General features: G+C 34.5%; 1 protein-coding gene across 6 annotated transcripts in view; it reads right to left on the bottom strand.

Annotated features, from left to right (window-relative positions):
- The window catches only part of SCLT1 (sodium channel and clathrin linker 1), a 107,868-nt gene that overhangs the window by 80,944 nt on the left and 13,401 nt on the right, over positions 1-13,523 (bottom strand). For 4 of the 6 annotated variants that reach the window (XM_045202259.3, XM_045202257.3, XM_024568892.4 and 1 more), the window contains exons 3-8: positions 13,273-13,319; positions 12,648-12,720; positions 7,509-7,564; positions 6,091-6,226; positions 3,178-3,300; positions 1,307-1,372 (exon numbers count right to left, since the gene is read on the bottom strand). In XM_045202259.3, coding sequence (XP_045058194.2) covers positions 1,307-1,372; positions 3,178-3,300; positions 6,091-6,226; positions 7,509-7,564; positions 12,648-12,720; positions 13,273-13,319 — 501 coding nt within the window. The remainder of the gene's footprint in view (positions 1-1,306; positions 1,373-3,177; positions 3,301-6,090; positions 6,227-7,508; positions 7,565-12,647; positions 12,721-13,272; positions 13,320-13,523) is intronic. The other 2 variants (XM_045202261.3, XM_045202260.3) reach the window with 1 other exon arrangement.

A 13,523-nucleotide genomic window follows, 5' to 3' on the forward strand; every position in this document is an offset into this window, starting at 1 on the left:
TCCGCAGTCTTGTCTGATACTTCATACGTACATTAAGAAAAATTCTTACACTTTAAAATTTCTCTTAACCATTTTCCTTATTTTCACCACAGTAGCCTTTTATTTGCTCTTTGTAAAACAACTCTCTTTTATCCATCTTGTTACTCCTTTATCAATTCTTCTGTATCTACTGTTTAATTTTGGCCTGCAATTATAAATTCTGTGCCGTAGAAATTTTTAGTGTATTTCCTGTGATTACACAAATATTCTTTTCTCATGACTTCCATCACAATGACTTTGGGTTGTTTATGAAAAAATAGGGGCCACATTGTACAATATACCAAAGAGTTACATAATCCCCACAATTCTACGGGTTATTCTGAAACAAAGAAGGAATAATCATGATGTTTCACTATTAATTTCATGTAGCAATAGGATTTTTTAATTATGGAAATCAGTCATTTTGTTTTGGATTTTGTTAATACCATTTTAAAACCCTAAAAAGTGTATTATAAGAAATTATAAATGACTGGAAATTCTAAATGTTAACATCAGTAAAAAAGGGTAAAGCTGATTTAATATTTTTACATGGTTAAAGGAGACAATTTAAAATAATAGAAGATTGTATAACTTACGTTTGCTGGCACCACACCGCACTTAAACACAGATATTTGCATTAGGTACTAACAAGAAGTAACAGAGTAACTAAGTAAAATGGAGAAAGGAAAGAGAGTAACTACCTGAGATGTCACAATCCTATTACTCAACAATGAGGTGAAATAAAACCCCAAGAAGGAAAAGAAAAGAGAAAGAAAAAATCTGAAAGAAAAGAAAAGTGAGAGGAAAAAAAGGTAAAGAACGGAATTGCAAGGGCTAATTACATTTGTTACGGGGAAAAATGATAGGGAAACTCAGGCGCACCAGTTAGTACTAGTGGTCGGTCAACTACAGTTGGTTCTTAGTGTCCTGTTGTTTTAAGAAATGAGGCTTTTCACTGATTTAACAGTTCTACTGCACACACCTAGCAGCGCACGAGTCCTTTTCTTGAGGAGGTCATAATCTAGATTACTCTCAGGAGATCCTAGCAAGGATCCTAGAGTATTTTCAAGTTAAAATATATTTCAGAGAGATGTTAGCTTTAAATCTCCTGTCATGTTATTAAATGTGAAAGAAAAAGACAGATAAAAAGAAAAGAGTACTCCTTACACTTACCTAGTTTAATTTCGTGCAACAATTACTTCGTTGTTAATTTACATTAGCATAAATATTTATAGTGACAATTTCTACTTTATATAAATAAGTACACTAAATGGATATTTTCACTTACCATTTCTATGTTCTCATTAGTAACATGAAGCTGCTTGGTCAGCTGTTGAAAACTGCTCAGCTGATCCTAGAGTAAAAAAGGTAGGGGAGGGTACATAAGTAGCATTCAGTTTGCAACTCTTATTTAAAATTAAACTAAAATGAAGTTGAAAATCATTATGCCTAAGTCTAGATAAAATCAGTGCTATTTCTTCTATTATTGTGTGAATTAATAGTTGAAGAAATAATACATTTTTATATAAATGATTATAAAATTAAGTAAGTAGACAACATAGAAAGTAATGTAGTTATTTCTGTTTTTTTGTGACACCATAATCTAGAAATCAATTCATTAGTAAATACACATGCTAGAGAAGTCTTGTCCAGTACTGGAAAACATACTGAAACTATTTAAAACTTACAATGCAAACATGGCCAGGAGTTACTGCCCCACTCCCTGCTTTTTAAGGCTCTTGAAGCTTGAATACCACAAGGTTTCAATCATTTGACTGTCTGTGACACTCCAATTACACATTACATGCGCGGGTGACAAACAGTTGGGAGGGGCTGTTACTATGTCAGATGACAGATTTAAAGACTGATAGAGAACTGGGGAAGTAAGATCACGGCGCTGTTTGTGAAGCGTTATGAAAAGAAATTACTGCTTGTGAAGCGTTATGAAAAGAAATTACTGTGCAGCTACAGTGCAAACATAATCCTACTCAGGTGAAAAAAAACAAAACCAGGACGGCTTAGGTGACTGACCTCAATAAAGAAACAACCTCGAAGAACATACTTATATTAGAAATGGTTTCTATATCTCAGCGGCAAAAGTCTTATGGGTCAGATCACATGGGTTATTTTTAAACCAGGGCATAGAGAGAAAAGTTATTTAGCAAACTGCAAAGCATCATGTAAGTATTGTTATGACTTCTTTAGGTAGAAATTTCCAATTACAAACATTGCTTTCTCAGTATCTACAGAAAAGCCATCAGAATTGGAGTTCCTCTATAGTTTTCAATGCACCTAGCAGAAAAAGGACAAATAAAAGGATAAAGGAAGCAGATTTTCCGAAGGAATGGACGGCCCTGTGTGATGGGGGTTCTTGTCAAGAGAAGTATCAAGTGAAGTCGACATGTCCTCTTTGGAAGAATATAAAACTGGGGTGTCAAACTCATTTTCACCAGGGGCCACATCAGCCTCGTGGTTGCCTTCAAAGGGCTGAATGTAATTTTAGGACTTTATAAATGTAATGACTCCTTAACAGTTAAGCGAGAGCTCAGCACTGCCGCTGGGTAGAAACAAGGTGCCGGGGTGGATAAAACAAGGTGGAGGGCCGGATTCAGCCCGTGGGCCTTGTGTTTGCCACCCGTGATATAAAATGATTCTTGCTTTGGATAAAAAGAAGTCTTCAAGGAGTCATTGAGATCCTTTCCAATGGTAAAATTCTATTCTGATTAATTTATGTTAGGCACACTCGACATCTATTTTAGTAAAAGGTCACATTTAAAGGTGTCGATTTTCATTTTACATAGTGTTGTCATTATAGTTGAGCAGGTTTCTCCATTGGTCAGGATCCAATGAACAGTTTTTCTCTTTTGAGCCAGGTAGGAAACCAAGCATACAAAAGCTGTAGAGGCCCATTTATACATAATAATCTAATAGCTGCTTCTTATCACTAAATACGGCTTTCGCTGCTAATCACATTCTCAAACTCAATACACATCAGGAACTGCTGTGATTATCTGTTCAAAAGATTTCTAGCCATCAAGGATCTGTTTATTGTTAACCTAAATGACACACTAGAAACACAGGCATTCCTCTCCAAAGCCGAGTTTTTCCAGAATGCAATTTCTTACCGATACAAAAGAAAACCGTGACACCCAAGATTACCTTTTGTTTTTGACTTTCAGCTACATAAATCTGGGCCTCAGTCATATGTTCCTGGTAAAGTTTCTGCAGTCGGTTCAACTCCTGAGAAACAGTCTGCCAGAGTTCCACAGCCTGAGTTTTTTCCTGTGAAACAAAAATAGTTGAGAACTCATTAAATCATTAGCAGGCTATTACATAATACAAAATAATCATATTCTTTTACAGAATAAATTCTTGTACATAAAGTCACAAAAATAAAAGTTTGTGTGAAGATGGTATAATTGTAGTATTAAAAAAATTTTTTTTTAGAGAGAGGGGAAAGGAGGTAGAGAGGGAGAGAAACATCAATGCAAAAGAGAAATATCGGTAGGTTGCCTCTCAGATGCCCCCTGACTGGAACTCAAGCCCCAACCCAGGCACATGGCCTGATCTGACTGGGAACCAGACCCGTGACCCTTCGCCTTGCAGGGACGATGCCCACCCAACTGAGCCACGCCAATCAGGGCTAACTGTAATATTTTTTTGATGATATGAAGTTGTATTAATAATTTAGGGAATAAACTGAAGATGAAAATTTCCTTCCTTGAAATTTTATTTAGATTTCGTAGGTAAAATTAAAACCCTTAAATCAGAGATATGGATTAAACCACTCTCCTTCCTCATCAACAAAGTGTAAGCTTTAGCAATTACTGACAACGAAAATTGCCCCCAGTAAAGTACAAGACTTTGTGTGATTGTAGAGTAAATGTTTATTGTAGAAAATTAGGAAAACACAGGAAAATAGAGAATAAGAATTACCTATAATTTTACCAATTGGCAGTAAATATTACTAACATTTGATTATAATCATTTTTTATAACTGTTGGATGTACTGATATTTATAAATGTGATTTTGGGGGAAAATTTTGTATTTTTTTTCTTTTAACAAAATTAGAAATCATAGTGTACTACTGTCTGTATTATACTATTTTCACTTGGTATTTATAATGAGAATCTTCTCAAGTCATTACTCTTTCAATATAGCAATTCTCAAAGTGTGGTATGGGGATCCTTGAAGTCAAAATTATGTCTATAATGAAACAAGTCATTTCCCGTGACACTCGAGTACAGTGGAGTTTTCCGGAGTTCATATGATATGATGTGTGACGCTCTCATCACTCCGATGGCTACTGGAATGTGCTCTTATGCTCCCATTCATTCAAAAAGTGTCTGTTTAAATCTGTAATACAATAAAACTGATAGATAAACAACCTACAAACACAAAAAGCTCTTTGGGGTCCTTAATATTTCTTAAGCATCCTGAAGAGCAGTGCTGAAACCAAAGAGTTTGAGAAACACTAAACGAGCATGCAGAAAGCATTATGTTCTTTTTAGAGATGAGGAAACTGAAGTTCAGGACTTGGCATAGGGTTCCTCAGCTAATTAATGGCAGAGTCAGAAAGAAACCTTTGTGGAAAAATTTGTAGCTAATCTGCTTTTCCCTTAAACATTTTTTTTTGTAATTTATTGATTTTAGAGACAGAAAGGGGGTGGGGGAGAGAGACATCAATCTGTAGTTCCCACTTATTTATGCATTCATTAGTTGCTTCTGGTATCCATATGCCCTGACTGGGGCTCGAACTGGCAACCTTGGCCTACAGGGACAATGCTCTAACCAACTGAGCTACTTGGCCAGGGCTGCTTTTCCCTTTTTGACTGCTCAAACTTGGACCTCAATAAATCTTCTATGAAGTAACTGATCCAAATGCAGCAAAAAAAGTGAGACCTTTCCATCCACATCTTGTGATGTAGAGGCAAAGATAGGAGAAGAAAAGGGTAAGGAATGGGAGTATGGTTTTAAAAAGTATGGTTAAAAAATTTGGTCAAAGAAAAGTAAGTAATTTTCAAGTTTTAATAAAATTTCGCACTAGAAGTTATAGCAAAAAAACTACCATAGAGAAAAGTTTTTAGAGACATGCTAATTTTTAAAATTTTGTTTTTGAAACTACAATATAGTAGTTTGAAACTACAAACTACTACATATTTCTTCTGCATAAACATTTATAAGTCCTTCCTGATAACATTAGTCTAGAACAAAGTAAAAAACATGATTTCCTCATATTTCTCCCTTCTAGGGCCTTTCGAACTCCTTTCCTTTACAGATTAAAAAGAAATCAGTGTTAAATACATGCTCCTTATCAAGGTAAATACAACCTATCTGATTAATCTAAAATGTCACTTTCGTAAGTAAACAATTCCAAAACCAAATTTCTGAGGAATAAAAATATTTGGCTTTTCACAGATAACTATAAAATCAAAATTGTAATATAGAATTTCTAATCCCCATTTATAAATGAGGGAACTGAGGCACATAGCTAGAAATGAGAAGAACTGGGATTCAAATCCATATAAGATATGAGATGCCTAGGATATAAAGCTGCAAATTAGAATAAAATTCCCTTATGTATAATCTCAAATAGTTAGTACTGAACGCAGAATATTTATAACATGGCTTACCAAATATTTCAACACAATGAGGGAAGATAAAACAAGAAAGAATGTAATTGTAGAGATACCATTTTTGAAAAATATAATTCTATAATCTTTGTAAATGGAAGAAAACAAAAAAATAAAAAAGCAAATTTAGGAAAGTGCATAACTGATAATTTTTCTCTTTAAAATAAAATGTCCTTTGACATTAAAATATTTTATAAAATAAATTCATGTCACAAGGTTTATGATTCAATTAAAATATATATATTTGACAACTACATTTATAACAATCAGGGTATTATTTAAAAGTTTTGTTACCTGTTAACTATTGTGTGAATTGTAGAAAATCATTGTGTTCACAATTTTGTTATTCTGCTATCATCATTCATGAATAATTATTAACACAGATTTTTAAAAACTGTTTATTCAGAAACTAATTTTAAAAATGTATGTGTCACTCACTTGATTGGCTAGTTGTAATTGTTCTTGAAGATTCTTGACTGTTCCATCATCAATATATATATCACTTTTCATCTCGGTGCCAAGAGGGAGGGCCTCCAACTGTTTTTCAACAGCATCTTTTAATTCACTGTGCAACCTTTGGGACAAACGGTTAACACAGGATTACTCTAAATTCATTTTAGTAACACTAATTAATGTTTCAGGGTTAATTAAATAAACATTTGGGTTAAAAAAGAATTCTTTACATAAAAATCATTTTTAAGCACACCTCAAAAATCAGAAGTTTCTAATCACCATTCAATCCTGTGCTATAAGAATGAAATCATTATCTTACAATTTCAAATGCATTAAATCAGAAATAATTAATTCAAGTCTAATTCAGTTTTTCCTAGGGAGTTTTTAAAAAGGTAAAATTCAGATATTATACTTTAATTGATAAAATAAGACATTCATAAAAATATTTAAAATGTGATAGTGTTTTCTTCTAGTAAATTAAATGGAAATGGGATATTAAATCTTATAGAATTATTTGTTATTTTCTTCACTGTTTCACAAAACTTATTTGACATTTTACTTGTCTCAGTTAATGATCAGACAATAAAACTGTTGCTAGTTATGAAATGAAGATTATTGAGGCTTTTTAAGCACATTCTTATACAGCTTGACTATAATTCTGAAAACCTTAAATTCAATGTAAAATTAATATTAAACTAAATTACAGATAGTTCATACCTTAAAGCAGCTAAAAAAAAGCATAGGAATGTATAAATTAAAAGACTGATTAAGTATTTTATTTTAAAATTATACAAACCTAGGAGGAAAAAAGTTTTAATATCATAAAAATTTCAAAACAATACATAGAATTATAAGCAGAAAATATTATTTACACTTAACACATAAATAATAAAACTAAAAACTAAACAACATATTATTACAAACACATACACACATACAAGCTTTTAAATGCGAGAACATGACAAGTACAATATTCAAGGCAGCGTTCACCCCTTGCAGAGGGAAGAAGGATGGGCTGGAGAAGGAACATGCGGGCAGATGCACCAATTTGGTGACATACTGGTGCTTAAGTTGGGCTGCTGCTTGACAGGTTTTTGTTTTATCTGTATGTTTCGTAACAATAATTGCTAACATTTAAAAGATGCTCATCATGTAGCCTATTTCACGAACTTTATAGATGAAGAAACTACAGTACAAAGAGGTTAAGTAACTGGTCCAGGGCCACATAGCTAGTAAGTAATGGAGCCAGGAACTGAACAAGAAATCAGGCCGAAGAGACCATACTCATAACTATACATGTATAGTTATACTATACAAATATACTCTTTATATTATATAAATAAAATATCAAATAACAAAATTTATCTGAGTTAATAAGAACCAATAGTTAATTGAGATAGTACCTTTCATTTTCCTTGATGACATTTTCAAGCTGTAGTTTCATCTCACCCATCTGTTTCTAAAAGAATAAAATATGGTTGTGGTCATACATTTCCCAAACAATCAGATCTCTATTAAGTCATCCATTCATATGCAAGCAATCATATTCTATGACCCTAGTCTCCAAATGAGAAATAATTATTCTTTACTTCTAAAAAGCAATATTAAATATGAATATTTTAATGACACACAAAACCTTAAAACATTCATTCTGAATAGAATATAAAGTATTTTATTTAACACATTGAGATATGTTTTAAGTATAATTCCTATGATTTGTAGATGATTATAGAAAAAAGAGATGAAAGGTATCATTATGTCGCTAGAACAAATATCAGATGCTTCCTTTACCATGAATATGTATTTTAATTAATCTATCTTCATTTAGGTGAAGCCTAAGCACTTGTATTCACAAAGTAAAATATTAATGGTGAAAAAAATGTGTAAAGATCTTCTTTAGCATTCATTCTTCCAGTCTCTGATTCACTACCTTTATTAATTGTCTAAACTCTCTGCACGATACAAGGCTGCTGTGGTAAACCAACCTGGTCACTAACCTGTACCTTGGTAGGAAAGAAGGAAAAAAAATGACTAATATGCAAAGAAGAATAAAATATGTTCTATAAAGGGAATGAGATGAAGGTTTGATTAATTTCCTCTGAAAGGATAAAGGGGTAATAGGATTTCAGTAGGAAAGGCAGGGCATTTCAGGTAGGGAGAAATATAAGTAACAGCAACAGAGCAATAAATACAGCTAACACAAGAGTGGTCGTCAGCTGTCAATAAGAGTGAGTGGGAAATGAAGAGCAGGAAGGTGGCCATTAAAATCCAGTTAAAACGAAGCTACAACCAACTCCTGATCATCCCATTGGTCTTGACTGGGTACCTAGGCTAGAGGAGAGGACCAAGTAGGAGGGAGCCTGGCAAGGAAAGGTAGGCAAGCCAATGCGCCCAGCCTCTCTCCCTTCCTACCACAGAAGCTCAGGGAGGCTTGGCCTTTGAACTCAGTATCAGCCAATTCTGCCTACAAAGCTAGCTGGGAAGAGGAACCTTTCTCAGGCCCCTGCTGTGCCTGAATCACAAGTCAAAATGAACGAATTTACTACCAGATAATTGAGATCCGACCATACGTGGAGCAATGGCAGTGAGAGAGAAAACTAAAGACAGGCAACAGATTCTGAATTCCATGCTAACTAGGAGGTCTGGATTTTAGTGCAGCAATTATCCCCACTTTGTAATTGAACAAACAAACTAACTGATCTTTAAAAGTTGCAAAAATGTCAGAATACCTTGAAAAGTATTTTTATTACTCAAATAATTCTTAGGTAGAATCTATATGCACCAGCTAGGATTAAAGGTGGATCATTATTGCCATGCCAGAGATTTTTCAGTGTAAAATATTCCCAAACACTCAGCAGCTGGAAGGAAACTAAATCTCAGCAATACCTCTCACATCATCAAATTTCCTCCTGTTATTTACATTTTCTGGAACGAAAAATCTTTCATATAGAGAATTATAGCAATACTTTTCTTGCTTTCAAGACATACTATTTTGTAACTGGGTCAATAAGATAAATCTTAAGTACTAGTTCTCATCAATAATATCTGTGTGAGCAACTGTTCTTAGAAGTAGCTATCAGCACCATTTTATCTCTCTAAAAGTAGCAACTATTCTTATCACAGACCCTTGGGCTTTTGGCTTCTCTCGTCTTTAATTCAGCACTATCACACCTAGATGGAGAATGCCAAATGGAAAAATGAAGTTAAACCCTTAGTAAAATGGCCAATTAAAGAGACATATAAATCAGATACGCTATGAAAAATTAAAATTTTAAAAGTTTAATTTCATGATAACAAGCTATTCCATTTTATAACAATCGAATCCACATATGTCACTATAGCAAGTCCAAAAGTGAATTTAGCAGAAACTTAAAGCGCACTAGTCCTAAAAATAAAAGCAAAATGCCATTTGTGCAAAAGAGAGCTTCTTGTTGCTACTGTCAAATAGAAAGATTAAAGGACATTACTATGGTTGGCTCAAAACTTAAATGACCACAGGCTAAAGAGCACTCACAGTAAAGACGAGGGAAACACTTGTGATAAAACAGAAACTACAAATTTAATGAGATGTTTGTTTTTGAAATTTGGGTCTACAGAATCACTTTATAAGTTTATATATTAGAAGAATGACCTTGGAAATGAAAAGCATCAATAACTTCAAATGGAATGGAAGAACTTTATTTAAACTATTTTTTATTGTTCAAGTACAGTTGTCTCCATTTTCCCCTCACCACTCTCCCCCATCCCAGCCATCCCCACTTCCCACCCCCCTTTGGTTTTACCCATGTGTCCTTTATACACGTTCCTGAAAACACTTCCTCCTTCTCCCCCCACTATCCCTCCCACCTCCCCTCTGCTTACTGTCAGTGTGTTCTTTATTTCCATGTCTCTGGTTATATTTTGCTTGCTTGTTTGTTTTGTCGATTAGGTTCCACTTATTGGTGAGATCATGTGATATTTGTCTTTCACTGCCTGGCTTATTTCACTTAGCATAATGCTCTCCAGTTTCATCCATGCTGTTGCAAAGGATAGGAGCTCCTTCTTTCTCTCTGCTGCATAGAATTCCATCATGTAAATGTACCATAGTTTCTTGATCCACTCATTTACTGATGGGCACTTAGGTTGCTTCCAGCACTTGGCTATTGTAAATTGTGTTGCTATGAACATTGGGGTGCATAGGTTCTTTCGGATTGGTGTTTCAGGGTTCTTAGGATATAATCCCAGCAGTGGAACTGCCGGGTCAAAAGGCAGTTCCATTTTTAGTTTTCTGAGGAAATTCCATACTGTTTTCCACAGTGGCTGTGTCAGTCTGCATTCCCACCAACAGTGCACTAGGGTTCCCTTTTCTCCACATCCTCTCCAACACTTGCTGTTTGTTGATTTGTTTATGATGGCCATTCTCACTGGTATGAGTGGTATGTCATTATGGTTTTCATTTGCATCTCTCTGATAGCTAGAGATGCTGAGCATCTTTTCATATGTCTCTGGGCCCTCCGTATGTCCTCCTTGGAGAAGTGTCTGTTCAAGTCTTTTGACCATTTTTTTTTTGATTTTTTTTGACCATTTTTTAATTGGGTTTTTTGTTTTCCTGGAATGGAGTCATGTGAGTTCTTTATATATTTTGGAGATCAGCCCTTGTCTGAGGTATCATTGGCAAATATGTTTTCCCATACAGCTGGTTCTCATTTCATTTTAATGCTGTTTTCTTTAGCCATGCAGGAGCTTTTTATTTTGATAAGATTCCATTTGCTTATTCTTTTCTTTATGTCTCTTACTCTACGGGACATATCAGTGAAAATATTGCTGTGTGGAATATCTGAAATCTTCCTGCCTACATTCTCCTCTAGGACTTTTATGGTGTCATGACTTATATTTAAATCTTTTATCCATCTTGAATTTATTTTTGTGTATGGTGCAAGTTGGTGATTGAGTTTCATTTTTTTTGCATCGAGCTGTCCAGCTTTCCCAACACCATTTGTTGAAGAGGCTATTTTTACTACATTTTAGGCTTTTGCCCCCTTTGTCAAATATTAATTGACCATAGGTACTAGGGTTTATTTCTGGGCTCTCTAATCTGTCCCATTGGTCTATGTGTCTGTTCTTATGCTAGTACCAGACTATTTTGATTACAGCGGCCTTGTAATACAGTTTGGTATCAAGTATGGTGATCTCTTCTACTTTGTTCTTCTTTCTCAAAATTGCTGAGGCTATTCAGGGTCGTTTATGGTTCCATATAAATTTTTGATATATTTGTTCTATATCTGTGAAATATGTCATTGGTACTTTAGTAGGGATTGCATTGAATCTATAAATTGCTTTGGGTAGTATGGACATTTTAATGATGTTAATTCTTAATAGAAGAACTTTATTTTTAGAAGATATAAGCATTGTGTGTTCTTTTAGTAAAGCTACGTATCAAACCATTATTTTATAAATAGAAGACTTATATTAGATCTAATCATCTTGTCCAGTAAACCCTGACATTTGTTTATACATCAAAAACTGAGGGCCTAATATGTGCTAGACTTCGAAGCACATGGTAGGCTCTCTTGCTGTCAAAGCATGAAAAGAAAAGAAAGAGATATAAAGTCCTTAGTGTCTGCCACATTCATAGCCCCTATCTGAGGAAATCAGCTCAGGGGGTTGTTTTTATATAATGTTGTTATACGTTCTTCTATTTGCATTAAATTAAGGCAAGCCTACTACTCTTGTCACAACTAAACTGATGCAAAGATTGGTATTGGAGCCAAACACAAAGATGAGTATGTTAAAACCCTAAGACATCGTCACTTCTTGGTGGGCTTGGCTGGAGACACATACCATCTATTTAGGAAATGCTTCTACTGTATGGTTATCCAGTAATCAAAAAGGCCAAAACTTGAGGGAGAAAATGAAGAAAACATTTTCAAGTCAAAGAAACAGGTTAAAAATGTGAGGTATGCTCTAAAAATATACTTAACTGAAATTCAGATAGTATCCCAAATAATAATGTGCTATTGTTGTTCTAGTTCTCCATGAGCCTGCTGTAGGGGACCCATGACGATAATCTGGCTATATGGACAGCTTCCTCTATTTCCTTACTCTTCTTCTAAAATAATAAGTCTTTAGAAAAAAGCTGGTACAGCTTAAGCTTATATTAGAAGTGGATCAATAGCTTCTAAGATCTGATAGACATAACATTTGAAATTCAGGAAATAATTTATTCTCAAAATAATGGGAAATACAGATGAAATGACAGTAAAGAGAAAGGTCTAAAAGAGGTGAGATGGTTTTGGGTCTTCCTGAGGGAAAAATAAAGACATAAGCAACTAATAGACTAAGGGATGCTTCTGAGCACCTAAGAGATACTCCTGCCAGAGAGCAGGAGCGAGGAAACACTGGATTAAAGACAAACTGAAGATAATCTTCACACACACACACAAAGTACACAAACTTACGGAGAGCTAAATATTTTCTTCCTTATCAATGTTTTTAAAAAGAAAGGGAGTCTGTTTTACTATTTTTATAATATCACAGAAGGATGGATGACTACGATGTCATACCTGATAATATTTCAGCTGCCCATTTAGCTCTTCCAGATGCTTATCATACTCAGTAATAAGAGGTGCTAAAAAACTAAAGAGAAAATACGAAAACATAAGGCATATTCTGTTCGATTTGTTTCAGTAAATATGTAACTCATTAAATAAATTAGACATCAAAACTAACTATTCTTATAATTTTACCAGCAGCAATCAATACTTTGCTTTTTTCCTAAACCAGGGGTTCTTAACCTCATCTCAGTTAATATTTTGTGTCAAATAATCTTTGTTGTAGGGAGCGGATATGTGCACTGTAGTTGTTCAGCGGCATCCCTGGCCTCTACCCAACAGATGCTAGCAGCACCCTCACCCTCCACAGTAGTGAAAAGCAAAAGTGTATCCAGACCTTGTCAAATGCCTGGAGATGGGAGGGAGGCAAAGCACCCCAGTGGAGAGCCCCCTCCCCCCCCCCCACGTATAGACTGTAACTCTGGCTAGTTTTTCTTTTCAGTTCTATGACAGCTCATTCAAAGCCAATTACTATACAGCAGACCACAGAATACACATTCCTACCACTAAAGGAATTATTTTCACAATAACTAAATGTAATTAAGAAAATCCTATTTTTCTGGTAACTCAACCTTACCTTTGGTCAACAACTGAGTCATCCCCATCTCCTTTGAAGGCAGCATTCTGTGAAAGAGAACACTTCCTCTTAAAACGTTTTCACAGATCATTCCAGCCAAAACTGACAGTAGATAAAACTAAATACGATTAAAATGCTTGTAACCTTAGAAAGTCTATTAATGAAATGAAAAAGGAGAGAAAAAAATCATCTCATTTGATGTTAAAATGTTTTTGGTAAATTTTAACACCCATACATAATTAAAACTCTTG

The sequence above is a fragment of the Desmodus rotundus genome, chromosome 9 (assembly GCF_022682495.2).
Source record: "Desmodus rotundus isolate HL8 chromosome 9, HLdesRot8A.1, whole genome shotgun sequence".
NCBI lineage: Eukaryota > Metazoa > Chordata > Mammalia > Chiroptera > Phyllostomidae > Desmodus > Desmodus rotundus.